We start from the raw sequence: 16,198 nt of genomic DNA on the forward strand, positions 1-16,198 counted from the left end.
AAGAGGAAGTCACTGCCACATTTCTCACCACCGACCTTTTATTGTGTCCATGTGCTCTCACTGCTACCAGAAATACTACATTCTTGGAAGGGAAAAGTCCTCATCCAGCATATCTGTGTGCGTCTCTCGGAATCTGAGATGCGGTGGATGCACAGTAAATGTTTAGGAAAGGTAAATGTTTCACCTCCTTCCCTGCCACGTTAAGTACAAATCTGTCCTACATTTGGGCATGACTCACCCACTCCTTCCTGTGTTCCATCAAGTCAACAGTTTTCATTTCACTATGAACCCCCCAGTCTCAGCATGAGACAACCTAAACTTGACAGCAAAAATATAACTGCTCTTACTAAACTATATGAACCTTTTCTCTTTAAATTTCAAAATCTCCTTTTGACTACACTGCAGAGCTTACATCAAAGACTTTAATTAAGTTGCTAGTTATTGGGGCAACAACACATCTGCAAAACTACATTTTTCATCCCCTTTAATATATCCTAATGTTGGCTTGTGATATCTACATGTATTTTATTACGATTATGAGCGCCTACCTTTTGATTTATTACCTTAGTGTACTAGATAACCTAACTGGCTGAAGTTACCAGTGCTTCAAACGCAGTCAGGGACCAAGTTGACTGGTAATGCAAACCAGACCCCAGGAAATAGCTGCTTAATGCGGGGCATCTGTCTGCCGAGTGTGAAATGGCAGGAATGGGTCACGGCGGATGGAAATAGATTCTCCCATCTCAACCTGCCAGCCAGTGAGATGGGCATCTGACCTACTGTTGTCTCCTTTTAAATGTGGTTACTTTGAGAACATAGCCGAAGAAAGCTCAGAGAAATTCTATCTGAAACAGAGGCTTAGCCAGGGAACTTGACTTGGCATCAAAAGTCATTATCCAGAGACTAGTTTCCCAAGTGATCGTTCTCTGCTCACTGGACTACTGTGTTTTAAGTGACTAGCTTAATATGCCGCTGTGCCTGTCCTGCCTGCCCTAGACTCCTGTGGTCTGCAACGGTGACTGCATCTTCCAAATGTCTGTGATCTATAGCCAGCAAGATTTGCAGCTGCAGTGGCCTCGTCTGTGTAAACAGCTGCAGGGACAGTTACCAAACATCTGACTCTCTTAGCCTTATCGCTAACTGGCTGTCTCATCTTGAGACAAACACCTAAAATCTCTATTTAACTGGTTTCCAGTCTAAAGAAATTTCTATACTATAAATGCCTTCAAGAGAGGGATGGGGTGTTTACAGCATACAATTCTAGCCGGATATATTTGATCAGAGATGTTTTGTCATGTCCTAGTGCTTGAGATGATAACAATTCCTTGGGATACTGGCTTGGGAAACACTAACCTGCCTAGATGCCACAAACAGCAGGCCTGACTCATCGGTTACACGTATAAATCACAACATTAATATTCACTGAGCAAGATCGGATCACAAAAGCTGAGGCACACCAGCGTCAAAGGCCAGGCCACTGGCTTTCCAGTTTGTCAAGCAAATGGGGAATTCTGTGAACGCCAGTCTTCCAGCTACGTTAGAGACTGGGGTGAGCATGAGTAAGAGCTATCTGATGGAAGAATGGGATTTTGTTAAATCTTATTTTAATGGCCATTGATGTAGAAGGCGATCAAAGAAAAGCCCTATCAGGATTGAGACAAACAAAGCCTTTTTTATCCTCCTTGGGCAAGCTCCTTAGAGGACAGCGAGCTCCTTGGAGCGGCAGAAGGACGCAGTGGATGAAACAAGGGCTTCAGGTTGAGACAGAGCTGGGAGAAGGTCTGTCGCTTGGCCCAGCTGTGTGACGGCTGTGCATTTGCGTGTAAGGGCAGGCCTTGGGGACAAAGTGTCCCCTGAGAAGCAAAGCCTAAAGGACTTGGATGAGTATGGCAGGAGGAGAGATCTGAGAGTGGGGAGGGGGCACACATGAGACTGGAGAGGTCAACAGATCACAAGAGAGGGTGTATGAAGACTGGGCTTCATCCCAAAGGCAGCAGGTTTCAGCAGAGAGAAATGACATAACACATGACTCAGGAAAGACATGCCTGGCTTCTCTCTGTGAACCATTAGAAGCAGTGAAACAAAGAGCCACAAGTCCGGAACGGCGGCCAGTTCTCTGGATCAGGCAATCGGGTGAATGAAGCAAACACAGGAAGCACAAAAATGAGTCCAAAAGGCAAAGTCATGGTCAAAGTCCAACACGGGGTTCAGATTCCCCAGCGACAGCTGCTCGTGGCAATGGCAGCAGAAAGAGTGACAAATAAACAAACCAGCTTCTTGCAGCTGCTAGAAAATATCAACAGCTCATCAATGACTTGAAATCCAAAGAAAAATGCTCGCCACAGCACTGTATAGAGTGTCAATCAAGTTAAGTAATTTTGATAACGGGGTCACAGGTTAAAAATCCTCCTAAAGAACTCCAAGCCAGGCTGGGCACGCAGGAAATACCCGAGGCGGTGTGGAATATTTTAGAAGCCAACTGTCTGCTTTGCCTTCTGAGCATAAGCAATTCCATGAGCCTGGAAAAGTCCAGCTTCACCAGCCACAGTGTTGCAAGACCCACAGGTGGGAGTCACTGAAAGTAAAAGATAATTTCAGGCACTCGTTGTTAGGCTTGGTAATAAACAGTCCAGCGAAGGACACTGAGACCTTCAAAACAGAACACTGGAGGGGAACTGGCAGTGACTACAATTTCTGCAGGGTGGTGTTGGTTTTAACGAGAAATAGACTTTCTTAAAGTCTTTCTTTGTTTAAACTTTTTTAAGTGGCTATTTAAACAGTGTTGAGGTTAACTTAAGCGCTTAGAAGGCCCTCACCCCTCCTATGGAGAAGTCCTCGGTTGTGTGTTTCAGGGAAGGAGCCTCACCCCAGAAAAGTCAGAAGGAACACAGAGCTGGCTACGTTCTACCACTTTGCCTGGCTGTTTTGGGACAAAATGCCATCAGGCTGGATTATGTGTTGCAGCCTCATTCAGAGGCTCCCAGGGCCTCAGGGCTGCGGTGTCTCCCTTGTCCCTCAGCTGTCATTCTATTGCATGTTTTGGATTTCGATGTCCTCAAGGTTCCATTATGTTTCTTATTTCTCTGTCACTCAGGGACCTAAGATGCCACCAGGAATTTTTAAACGTGGGCTCCTCTTATCCCTGATTATCAAGCCGCACTCTGGCATCTCTCTTGCGCTGGCACTGCGAGCTTCACGCCAACCACAGCTGCCAACCAAGTGGCCTCCAGCGACAGTCACATCAAATCACACAAGTTAACAGAACGGAGACAAGTCAGTCCCAGGTCAGAACATCTTCCATGGACACGCATGGCTGCATTTACTGGGTACTTACTAGGCGTCAAGTCACACTGAAGGAAACCTTCCCTCTGTACCATGTTTAGCAAGTTATTGGAAAATGTACTTACAAATTGCACTGCTTTTTGGAAAAACTAAGTATGACAGCCTAACTGAAATGCAATATTTAATAGCAATAACATTTAGAGCTTCGTACAGGAACTTCTATCCAATGATCTTAAAGACTTCTTTCCCTCACCACCCACCGCCATACGAGAGTTGTCTCTAAGACATCTAATTATCTGACTCTCACACACAAAAAACCCCAGTTGTAGGATATGAGGACACAGAGTTATTTCTAATACCTCAGCAGTAAACCTCAATGAAGCAATCAACCCTTTAATAATTCTTATTCCCTGAAAAACATGACGCTGGCAACAAGTCTATAAGCAAAGGCCAGATCGACATTAGCAAAATGAAGCAGAGAATTAAAGCAATTATCTAAATAATTTATCATGAGCCTAGTGTAGGTCGCTGAATTACTTAAATGAATATTTCAGGGAGGAAATGCATTTTTGGTTTAAAAAAAAGGGGCTTTGAAGACTCTTTCTTGGCTCACTGCACAGAAAGCAGGAAAGTCATTATAATGGTGAAGTCTACGTGTACATGGGAGGTACCCCCTGCTGGCGCTTTGCTTTGAAAATGTTCACATGTTACTGTGGTTTAGGATGTTTGGCATTTGGCTAAAAAAAAAAGTAAAAAAATAAATAAAAACTGAAGAGGACCCAACAATGACTCACTTATTTTGGGATTCAGTTCTTTGCACCATTCTTCTCTGGGTTCCACAATATAAAGACTCAGAGAAACTTCCAGTTGTAATTTACTTCCTAGCACTCATCTCATCTCTAGGTTAGTCCAAGGTCAGCGCTTCCCCTGACGGCAGGAGATGGAGGCAAATTTGAAAGTTTCTCAAGAGGAGCTGTTTCTTCACGTCCCTCAGTGCTCAGCCAACCTAGAGGGAAGGTTTCTGTTGCTCTAACATGGTCTCACTATGTTTCCATCTCTCCGTCACACACGGGTCTTGGGTGGTGCCCACTGACCAGAAGCAGCAACACTGTTGGAAACACTGAGTCCCAGGCCCCGCCCAGACCTGCTGATTCAGAATCGGAATGAGTTCCCCAGGAAACCAGCGTCTGTGACGCACTCATCTTGAGGATGCTGTGCGACCAGGAGAATAAGGGGGAAATTTTGAGCAAACTGGCAGAGGTAGAAGAAAAAGGAGAGACAGGTCACAGAGGGCGGCACAAGTCCAGAGCTTAGGAGTCTGAGGAAAAGCAAAAGAAATGCGAACAAGCCAGGTTGTTGAATCACGACCCCAGGGCCGGCTGTCCGATGCTTCCAGCCGAGTGTCAGCGCCGCAGGGTCACACGTGTTGATTATGGCCCCAGGATGCCCAGAGGCATAAATCATCACCCGGGTCCCTGTTCCAGCTTCCCTTCCGGAGCAGGTGATGCACAGAAAGGACAGCCAGTGCCTTGGTCTCCATCAGGAGCTGGGGAAGTGGGCGCAGCACAAACTGAGTATAGATGAGAATGCCCCGCTTCAGAAAACGTCCTCACCTGAGTCCAGCAGGACACGGACAGCCTGTCTGCACGGGGCCTTCTGCACTGGCTCCTCCTGGAACACATCATTGCTGCCGATAGTTTGATTATTTTATTGATTGATTTTGCAAAGCCTCCATCCTGAGGCCTTTACCTTTTTTTCTCTTTTAAGGATAAAGCTCACTTCTGGATGAATGTAGATTCCACATGTGGCTCTAATTTCCTCTTGATTTGCCCTCAGAAAAGATCGAAAGCAGCTGGCTGGCTTCCTCCATGTGTTCTTAAAGAGCATGACTGGGTCCCACGAATGCCCTCACTCCAGGCAGAAGGGCTCCAGGCCCAAGCCCCTTTCTCAGCAAAAAGGCCGCTGACTGACGCCAGCTCTGTGCAAACCACTATGCTGTTGTCCCTTGATTTCATAATAGACCCAAGTTCCCACTGGGTTCCAGTCTCGGCTCCCAAAAGTCCGCCATGTAACCTTCCTTTCCTGGAGACTCCGTGCCCTGGCTGCATACCAGACTTGTTTTAAGCATCAGATGAGAACACCCCTGGGGGAGGGAGCAGGGTACCTACCACGTAAGGGCTCATTACTCCCGTGAAGCTTCTGGTTTCATCTGGAACTGCTTCCCGGCCTCCATAGAAGCTCCCACATGGGACCCTGAAGCAGCTGGCGACCTGTGCTCACTAAGGGAGCTACTGCTACCAGTAGCCACCTCTCCGGGTTAACAAGCCAGCCCTCCCACATCGGGCAACGGGGCTCTGGCTTTCCCTCCCTAAATGAATTACACTCTCTTGCTCATTATTCAACTTGTCAAATTTTGTACTTAAGTCCAATCCTGTCCTTTACACTATCAGCCCCCGCTGGAGCCCCACTGGGTCACAATCACCCCAACAGTCAGTCACTTCCTTCATCCAGCAACGGCAAGAGGGTTTAATTCACTTGAACATCAAATGTCTTGGTGAAGTCCGACTGCACTTTAAAATGTCTAATCAATACTTCAAATGCTCTGGGATGAAATCTGAGATTCCAGATAAGCAGTTTGGTGACAGAGGTCTCAGATTCAGTATAATGTTTATTAAATAGCGTCGCCCTCTCCACTGAGCCCTATGCCATTATTTCACCTACATTAGTATTACTTGGTCCTTGCAATAGCCTTAGGAGGTAAACGGTATTATCCCACTTCTACAGTTAAGGAAACAGAGGCTCAGGGAAGCTAAATGCCTTGTCCAGAATCATGTTGCTACTTGGAAAAACTGTAGTTTGAGTCCAGGACTCCAAATTCCCAGTCCAGATGGCTGCCCACAATGCCACAGTTACCATCAAGAGCTATGTGGGAGAAACATCTGCAGCGCTCTTCGCGGAAAGCCTCGCCTGCACCACATCCCAGAGCTTTGTAACAGAGTCTCGAGATGCTTACAGAGGAATGTCACTTGCTTGATTTAGCTCAATATCTATTTTCCCGTCACTACTTCATAAGGGTGCGAAACACACAAAGTCCTGACCGCAGTTCTTTACTGTGCTCGTCTAAAATGACTAAGTGTTATTTCATATTTGGCAGGACAAGTACATTCTGTCAGCCTGAAAGAATTTTTGGCCAACAGGTTTTGTTCGGTTCCACAGTTGTTAACTATTAGAGATGTCTGAAAAAACATTTCGGATTGGGCTGGTTGAAATGTTTAACTGATGGCCAGAGGCAATCAAAACTGAGAATCTCCAGTCCTACAATGACACTGGTGTCCAAAAGCAAAGGAGAATTGAATTTTCTCTCACCTCACAGGGCACAGATTTCTGGATGCAAATTAAACCTTTCTCTTCTAAGATGAGTTACAAGACTATACGGGTCTGCAGGTTTAGACTCTCCATCCTGTGGAAGGATTCATCATTTACGAGAGAAAACCCAATGAGATGCCATGCAATTACTGGCAACAAAGACCAGAAATAACAGTGACTCCTTTTATTTCTTTTTCCATAAGAGAAATTGGAGGCAGGCAGTTTAGGGCTTGTGTGGCAATTCTGCCATGCCATTGACAGTCCGGGGTCCTTCTGCCTTTCTATCGCTTTGCACATGGCTTCCACTGTCAGCACAGTTTCTTGGTCCTTGCTGGTCCAGCCAGTAGTTCCATGATTCCAAGGAAGATGCAGAAGGAAGAAGGACGCAGAGGACCTAACAGCTGTCTGGTGCATCCTTAAGAAGCCCTCCTAGACCTTCTACACAAAGCTTCCTAGCTTCAAGAGAAGCCAAGTTTCTGTCTTTTCATTCCCGGCCAATAAAAATTGGGCTTTCTTACTAAAGAAAAAAAGAGTGGATGGATACTGAATAGTTGACTAAGAATCTCTGTCAGTTACTAAGAGATAAAAGACTCTCTGTCCATTTGGAACACTCGCGGGGTGGGTTACAAGCATGGAGTCATAAACTTTTAGAAAGATCAACTAGTCCAACACCTGCATTTTTTTTTTTTTTTTTTTTTTTGCAACCTGAGCATCTTTTATTCTGTAGCTGCCTTGCCCCCATGCTCCTGGTGGTGGGCTTTGCCCAGGGTGGTTGGTCACGGTCCTGGTCACTGATACCCCATTCTGCCTTGCTGAACTGTTGCATGTGACACCCTGCACACCGGCTGTGCAGCCCCTGCTCAGGCCGCGTCTGTGATGTGGGCGCACAGGGCCCCCTGCACAGGGCAGTCAGCGGCCCCACAGCAGGGCCTCCTCCGTGGCCAGGTGCATCAGGGCATGGAAGCTCAGGAGCAGGCACTTTCTCCAGAAGCACCGGTCCCGCCCATACACCTGGGCCAGACAGCGGGGGCTCCTGATGCTGTGGAAGACCCAGGCCACAGCACTGCCCGAGAACTGCTGCTTTGGCCAGGAAGACAGGAGGTGGCAGATGTCCCGGAAGATCTGCTCCTCCCAGGCCGGGAGCTGGGCCTGTCCTGGCTCTGGGCCCTGCTCCTCCTCCCTGTCCCCAGGGCCCTCATCCTCGAAGTAGCGACTGAGCAGAGCCTTGAGCTGACTGCTGCGGTCCTTGCTGGGCTGCTCCAGGCATGGCCCGCAGCTGGGGAAGGCTATGCTGTGGAAAGCCCAGAAGGTACGGTGCAGACTGGCCAGGGCATCTGGCTCTCGAGCCTGCACACGGCCGTGTAGGAAGTCACAGATCTCGTCCTTCTCCTGGGCTGTCAGGTCCCCGGGGCTGTACAGGTGGAAGGCTAGCTCCCTGAACTCCACCAGCACCCCATGCCCTGAGGCACACTCTGGGTCCTGCGCTCTGGGTCCCAGTGCAGCTGGTTAAGAGCCTGCCACATGGGGGCCAGTTTCCAGCCCATTGAGTCCACCAGCTCGACCACGTCAAACTCCACAGAACTGATCTCCCCACCTGTGTTCTCAGGGGGCTGCCAGGCCAAGCACACAGCCAGGGGAAGACACCTGCGGGCCAGGGCCTGGAGTTGGGTGGCGCCCCTGGGGCAGCGCAGGTGGCAGCGGGCATAGGTGGGTGCCAGTAGCTTCAGCCAGCGCTGTGGGTACAGCTCCAGGTAGCAGAGCAGGGTCTCGATGGCTCCCTCCTGCTCTGGGGGCCTCTGGGCGCAGGCGCAGAGAGGGAACACGCACTGAGCAAGCTTCTTCACAGCAAGGAAGTCGACAGTATTGGCATGCACATGTCTACGCAGCTCCCAGAGATCCTCGCCCTGGGGCCACAGGAAGAGGTGGCAGTGTGTGGGCTGCCCATCACGCCCAGCCCCGACCGCAGCCTGCACATAGCTCTCAAAGCTTGGGGGCAGCCCCAGATGTAGCACGGCCCGCACGTCCGGCCGGTCCAGCCCCATCCCGAAGGCCACCGTGGCCACCACCACCTACAGCCGGCCCTCCATGAAGGCCCGCTGCACCCGCCGCCGCTCCCAGCTGCACATGCTGGCATGGTAGGCTTCGGCCACAGCCTCCAGGGCTTGGCCTCCAGGGCCCGGGGCCCAGGCCTCACGCAGGCAGGTGCGCAGCAGTGCAGCAACACGCTCCGTGTCCTCTAGCCTGTTGCAGTAGATGATGACAGAACCCAGGGCATAAAAATGGTCACTCTGCAGCAGTGTCACCAGAGCCTGGTCTGGGTCCTTGTCTGTGGACACAGAGAGACGCAGGTTGGCTGGGATGGTGACTGGGCCGCCGAGGACATACTCCTCAGCCACACCCAGGTGCTGGGCCACGTAATGGGCGGTGCTGCGTGTGGCTGTGGCTGTGAGACCCAGGAAGCAGCTGACACCCAGGCGTTCCCTTGCAGACACGCAGGTAGCAGGGCCGGAAGTTGTGGGACCACTGAGAGAGGCAGCGGGCCTTGTTGACGCAAGTGAAGGCAACTGTGGGGAGCTGAGTGAGGAAGGCAGCACCCCAGGCCCCAGCCCCAACCAACGCCTCTGGGCCGATTGAACCTTCTGCAGTGCAGAGTCCCACTGCCTCCCGGTCATCCCCAAGTGGATGCAGGCTGCCTTCAGGACTGGGGGCAGGCCGGACACCTGGTTGTCCATAAGTGACATGAGGGGAGAGATGACAAGTGCAAGGCAGGGACTGCGCCAGGAGTAGAGCAGTGTGGGCAGCTGGTAGCACAAGGAATTGTCAGCTCCCGTGGGCAGCACCAGCAGCGTGGACATGCCGGACAGGATCCGCATGACCACACACTCCTGCCCAGGGCGGAAGGCCCGGTGCCCCAGCTGCTCCAGGGCCTGCAACACCTCAGCCAGTGTGTCTGCCACCTGCCCCAAGGGCCCTGGTGGGTAGAGTGGAGGCACGGTAGGAGGGGGACAGGGCACCTCGGGCACAGACTCCCCCAGAGGCACCAGCAGCTCAGACCCCGCAGGCTCTGCGTCTTCTCTGCCAGAGAGTCGGCAGTTGGCAGCGCCAGTGCTCTGGAATACTTCCTCCACATGCACAGGGTCTGTGTGTCACCCTCATCCTTGCCGCCCTCCTGAGGAGCCAGGGTAGGTTCTGACTGAGGGCAGTGGGATGCCCAGTGGCTGAGCTGCTCACACTGGAAATAAGAGTCCTTGGCTGCGGCTCTGGGCCAAACACCCCCAAGACACTCCACTTTCTTCTGCCACTTCTGCCTCCATGTCTGCTTGCGGAGGAGCCTCCCCTGCAGGGCTGGGCCCCGCACACAGCGTTTCTGCTTCATGTTGAGTCGCACGTAATTACCCCTGTCTCGCACGGTGGGCCTGCAGGCTGTGGGGTTGCTGGGGGGCTGTGCCCTCACAGGCTCCTCTGGATAGTCTTTTGCATGCACTGCAGCCCCAGCTCCGTCAGGCAGGGGTTCCGCTTGGCCCGTGTCCTGCTGGGTCTGTGCATGGCATTCCTCCGGCTCCCCACTCCGTCTCCGCTTCTTGCCTTGACTGTTACCACTATGGGGTTTCAATGCACTGACACCAGTTGCTTGTAGGGCTGGAACCTCTGGGCCCTGTACAGGTACCTCAGGGCCAGTGATGGGTTAGAGGACAAACAGAGCACCTGAAGTCAGAGGCTGTGACTCCTCTGCACCCAGGACAGGCTGGCAGGCCTTGGGAACTCCCAGAAAATCTGGGGTCCCACTATGGCACCGCTGTAGCCATCCAGGGTCTAGGGAGACCAGTCGCAGGCTCAGGGATGCCCGCAGCTGCTGGAGCCGGCCTGGCCTCAGCTGGGGCTTGGGAGGTTGGGGGGGGGGGGGGCACCTCGTCGTCATCTTCTGGAAAGATGGCGGCAGTCGCTGTGCCTGGAGGCCCTGGGGAAGGGACCGTGGAGGAGAATCTTTGGGCAAGTCGGGGTATTCGGCCCAGGGCTGGCCTGGCCTGCAGACTGTCCTTTAGGTTGGCCTTAAGCCTCTCCCCAAAGTCCTGCACGGACCCCTGAGAGCTTGGCTTCCACGTAGGCTGGGGACTCTGGGTCGCAGCCCGATTCAGGTGGGACACGCAGCAGCTGGGCTGCGTGCGGCACCTCCTCGGCCGCCGCGGGAAGGCACCGCTCCAGGTCGCCAGGCCCGCCGCCGCCGCCGCCGCCGCCGCCGGCCTGGCCCAGGGCCCCCTTCTGGGCACCGAACCCCCGGCGGAGCGCGCGGGTCTCCTCCGGCGCCGCCTCCGCGTCCCCCGGCCCGGCCGCCACCCGCGCTCCCGCGCCTGCAGCCTCCCCCGCCTGCAGCCTCCCCCGCCTGCAGCCTCCCCCGCCTGCAGCCTCCCCCGCCTGCAGCCTCCCCCGCACGGCCCGCAGCCGCTCCCCGGCCGCCGCGCACGCCGCGCCCCGCAAATCTCCCCCACACCTGCATTTTAAAGTTGAAGAAACTGAGGGCCAGAACAGCCACTGGGCTTGGAGAAGTGAGCAGGGGCGGCGAGCGCGAGGGCCCGGGCTGGAGCCAGAGCCTGGCGAGTTCGAACGGAAGTGGTTTTGACCGCTCCGCGCTTCCTCGGGAAGCAGGGCTTCACAATTCCTTTTTGTTGTTTGGGGTGTCTCTATGTAATATTCCTTTCTTCCCTTCTTTTTGGGGATCAGGGCAGAGAAGTCAAGCAGACTGAGGTCACATACTGGCGCTGTGCCTGACGGAGGTGGCGGGCAGCGTGGTTACGGGGCAGTCACCGTGTCCGTGGGCTCGGGCTGCAGAAACACACCAGCTTACTCCGGGGGTTCAAACAACAAACATTATCTCCCATGGCTTCTCACGGCTAGACGTCTGAGATCAAGATGCCAGCGGGTCAGGTGCTTGGTGAGGACTCTTGCTCTCTTCCTGGTTATGTCCTTATGGTCATTCCTTGGTGTGCACAGGTAGAAAGAGAAATCTCGTATTTCTTCCTCTTTTCATTAAGGCATTAATCTCATCTTTAGGGGCTCCAGCCTCATGACCTGATTTAACCCGAATTACCCTCCAAAGGTCCCACCTCCAAATTCCACCAAACTGCGGTTTAGGGTTTCAGTGGATGAACTGAGGGGAGGGGAGGTGGTCCACAGCACCCATCCACCCACCCACAACTAACTGCCCCAGACCTCAAGGCAGCCCCCTGGAGTGGGGGCGGGGAGAGGGCGTGGAGGGGCAACCAGAAGCCACGCTCCCTGCAGGAAGACTGGCTCAGAAGAGAAGGGACAGGGCTGGGCATGTTCAGTGCCTTCTCCCAGGGAGAGACATCTCTTCTCCGCCCTCGCAGGGCATAAGAGGAGGCAAGAAAAGACCACAGGTGTCCTCTGACAGGTTCCTCCAAATGGAATTGCCTCCACATGAGTCCAGAGAAGAAGAACGTCCCCTCAACACCTGTTTATTTGAACCCTTCATGTTTCCTTCCATAATATTCCACACAGCGACCCAAGCGTGCCTTCCCTGACTTACTAACAGACTTAACTATGAGGCTGGGGGTGAAAGATTCTGGAAGATAAGGCACAGAAAGGTTAGGAGACTTGCTCCAAATCACACAGCAAGTTGGGGGAGCAGCTGAAAGCGGCCCCACTTTCTGGGAGTTTTCTCTACACCTGGCTGCCTGACAAAGCCACTGTATACTCACCAGCTGGAGACCACACGGAGCGCTGTCCCTTGCAGTGAGCAAAATTCTCTGACCATAAAGGACACTCAAGCTTCATGACGATGGCTGGTGGGCTGGAGAATTCACTGGTCAAGAAACATTTTTAATCATCGTCTGGGTGCCAGGATATTAGTCAGATAAAGCAGTTTAAAAAAAAATACCAGCTGAAGGCTGTCTGAGCCTAGTGGGGTAGACAGACAAAAGGTTTTAAATGCAATGACGGACATGTGCTAGGGGCATCTGTCAGCTGAATAAGAAAACACCTGGAAGCCATCTATCTGAAAATTATTATTTTGCACCTCCTTTCAACTGTCGCAACTCCTGTGGTAAAATATTACTGCTGACATCAACACAGAGCCAGTGAAGTGACTGATTCTCCACCCGTTTCCTGTTGCGCAGACACAGACGTGCACTGAGTGACGCGGTGATGGATGCAGTGATGGATGCAGTGATGGATGCAATGATGCGCTTCCTGAGCCAGGCTCTCCCGCTGCTGCTCCCAGCGTTCTCACCTACACTTTGCTGGTGGCTCTGACTCTTTTCTGAAGAAGGTGGGCCGGAAGCAGGAAGTAAGTTCAAGTCGACTTGGCACAGTGGAGAGAAAGCACCCAAGCGGGGTGGAAGGGAGTTCGTGTTGCTTCATTTTCAGCTCCCACTTCAGGCTTCCAGGTCCTCAAAGCGACCTTCTACATTCAGGTTTTCAAAAATGCTAAGGCGCGAATCCCTTTTTCAAAAATTGTTTCGCTGAGAGCCTCATGGAAGAAGCAGATACCGTCCTGCCTTGCCTCTGTGCCAGTCCGCGAGACACCTGAACAGACCCCCACGTCCCCTGGGGAGACACAGTGGAAACCGCTGATCTCTGGCCGGTTTGATCAGGGTCGGGATCCGAGGGCAGGACCCTCTACAGAACCGTCCCCTGGGCACCTCAGCCTGGCCCCACAGATGAGTGGTGTGCAGATGAATGCCTGGCCGCCACAATCCCCTGCAAACCTCCATGCTCCTTGGTAAGAGCACCGGCCCTGGCCTCCAGCAGGGCTACGGGTGATCCAGGTCCGGTCCCCTGAGAATAGATGGAACCACAGGATCCCACTCACCTGAGGTTCCCGAGCTCGAGTCAGAGGCACATTTACTTTAAAAATAGCAAAGAAAACACAACTCCTGTCATTAACTTTTCCCTGCGTAATGTGGTTTCCAGGCCTGCTCACTACCTTGAGAATTTTCTCCTGGATAGATTCCAGTTTGCCAGAGTCTAAGAAAAACAAAAATTTAAGAATACAATTCTCCATAACTGGAGGGCAGAATTATAAAGTGTATACACACATATAAAAAATAAAAAATTATATGTATATATACACTTATTTTTTTGGTAGGAGAGACACATGGAAGACAAAAATATTAGTGATGGTTGACAATGTCTGGGCATTTCCCATAGATTACATCTTCTAATCTTTATGTAACAGGTAGGTCAAGGCTAGATCACCAGTAAGAGAGAAACTCTTCCTCTGCTGATTTCTCTCTCTCTTACAGAAAAACCAACAAACAACAAGAAAACAGAAAAACAATCTCTAGGCCTGGGGGTCTTCTTGGATTCTCTAGGGATCATGCTCCTTCCAGCTCACAATTCCGCCACCACTAAGGGAACAGCCCTCGCCCTCGTGGTCCAAGGACGCATTTCCTTCCAGGAGACAATGTTGACCAAGAGAAGGAAAAAGAGAGACGGACAAAGAGCAGGTGCCAGGTCTCTCTTAGGGAAGGTTCGCAGACGCGGTCACACATCTCTTCTCGTGTGTCCTGGTGGTCAGAACTTTGTCACGTGGCCAACTGCAAAGAGCCCAGGAAATGTATTCTTTTGTTTCATGGCCATGAGCTCAGCCAAAATTGATCTTACTCTGGAGGAAGGGGAAATAGATATTTGGGGACAAGCAGCAGTAGGTCTGCCACAGCTTCCAACAACTCCAGGAACAAGTATGGTTAAGCTCATTGAACAAACGGGGAAACTGAGGTTCAAAAAGGTGAGATAACTTGCCTGTGGTCATACAACGTGCTATAGCCACTACCTAAATTAGAAATTCTTACACCAAAGCCTGTTTTATTTCCTCTACACGCCCCCAAAATAGGAGTAGAATGATACATGTATAAGAAGTTGTCCGATTTTCCAGCAGTTGCATCGCAGCCCTGGTTGTCAGTATGCTGGGTGAACTATGGCCTGTCACCTTTCTCTTCCATCTCCCTTGTCACCAGCCTAGTACAACCACATCACCTGATTATTGCCGCAGCCTGCTATCAGATTCCACTCTCCTCTTGTTCCCTCTGATTTACTTTCCGCAGAGCAGAAGGGTGGGCTTTCAAGATATCATGTGTAATCATTTTATTTCACTGCTTAAAAACCTTTGATAACTTCTCATTGCTTTTTGGATGAGGTCCAACACCGTCCATGACGTTCCCAGGCCTTGCACACTCTGGCCCCACCGACCCCCCAGCTGCCTCGCCCATGACTCCCCTCCTTCCCTCTCTGGACGACTCTGGACTCCACAGACACTCCACGGTGCCTCCCACCTCGGGGTCTTACCCATGCTCTTCCCTCTGTCCTCAGTCTCTCCCACCTGCATCTTTGTCAAGTCCAAAAAAGAAATTCTTCATGATTTTGTTAGGATCTATTAAACTTGTAATTAATCATGGAAGAATGAACGTATTTACAATGTTTGATCTCCCCATTCAGGAATGGGGGGGGTCTCCATTCATTTCTACTTTTACATCACTTAGAGAGTTCTATCCTTTTCTTCTTATAGGTCCATTCATTTTCTCACTGGAATTTTTCTTAGGTTTTGTTGCTCTTTGCGACTGGAGTCTTTCTTCCCATGCGGGGAGGTGGGAGGGAAGACATTCAGCTTCCTAGTTTTAAAGAATCTATGTTTCTAAAGCAGAGATGAAGCAGGGGAGGAGAAAGGAACAGGTCTTTCTACCTACATTTAGGCAATTATTTGTACATAACTGATTGGCATTTTTACTAAGTTCAGTTCAGCCTTGAATTTAGTAAAACTTCCCTCTTAATACTAGCATTAATGTGGTAGGCAGTCCTAATTTCAGTTTTCTTCCGTCCTGTGTGTTCATAGGTACTCTAGCAAGAATTTGCAAGAGCCAAGAGGGGAACTCATCAAATATCACTGTGTACTGAATCTTCTGTTCTTACATTCTGAGCACAGAGTTTTCAAACAGGTGCCGGCCATCCAAGAGTACTTTCATCACTATGTGTATTTTGCTGTATTACCCATAGTGATATCTTGACCAATTTTGCAAACATCTTCCTAAGACCGAGAAACACTAGACCTGTGTTAGTCCCCTGATGCCCCAGCTCAGTAAAATGCTTTCACAAAACATGAGGTTAGTTTGGCATGATTTGTTCCTGGTGACTCCATGTCTCCTAGCAGTCAACACATTCCTTTCAAAGTGCTCATAAGACATCTGCTTTAAATTCATTCTATAATTTGACCAAATGTTGCCCAAAGTTATTAGCCTGTAGTTTCTGGGACCCACCTTTTTTTGTAACTTGCGACATTGACTTGTTATTAACGTTCTGATTCTTCTCTTGTTGTATATGATTTTTTTTTAAAGATTACCAGTGGTGACTCCCTGATTACATATTTGAATTCCTCCAACACCCTGGAAGGAAACTTGGCTGCACCTGAAGGCATGAATTGATGACATGAATTAAGGCTCGCTCTCCATTTCCAGTCATTTGGGGCCACAGTTTCTTTATTATATAGATTGCTCTACTCTGTTAGAATTCGGGGACTCTCCAGAGAACCAGGAGCTGT

At 50.9% G+C, this 16,198-nt stretch overlaps 1 protein-coding gene and 1 pseudogene across 1 annotated transcript in view; one reads left to right on the forward strand and one right to left on the reverse strand.

Annotated features, from left to right (window-relative positions):
• LOC116661439 overlaps nucleotides 1–5,248 on the forward strand; it is a 76,648-nt gene extending 71,400 nt beyond the window's left edge. Inside the window, exon 9 of the mRNA XM_032473567.1 lies at nucleotides 5,119–5,248. Coding sequence (XP_032329458.1) covers nucleotides 5,119–5,248 — 130 coding nt within the window. The remainder of the gene's footprint in view (nucleotides 1–5,118) is intronic.
• Nucleotides 5,249–6,817: 1,569 nt separating this feature from the next.
• On the reverse strand, nucleotides 6,818–14,992 carry LOC102505273 (annotated as a pseudogene).
• Between the last annotated feature and the right edge of the window lie 1,206 nt (nucleotides 14,993–16,198).

The sequence above is a fragment of the Camelus ferus genome, chromosome 35 (genome assembly GCF_009834535.1).
Source record: "Camelus ferus isolate YT-003-E chromosome 35, BCGSAC_Cfer_1.0, whole genome shotgun sequence".
Lineage (NCBI taxonomy): Eukaryota > Metazoa > Chordata > Mammalia > Artiodactyla > Camelidae > Camelus > Camelus ferus.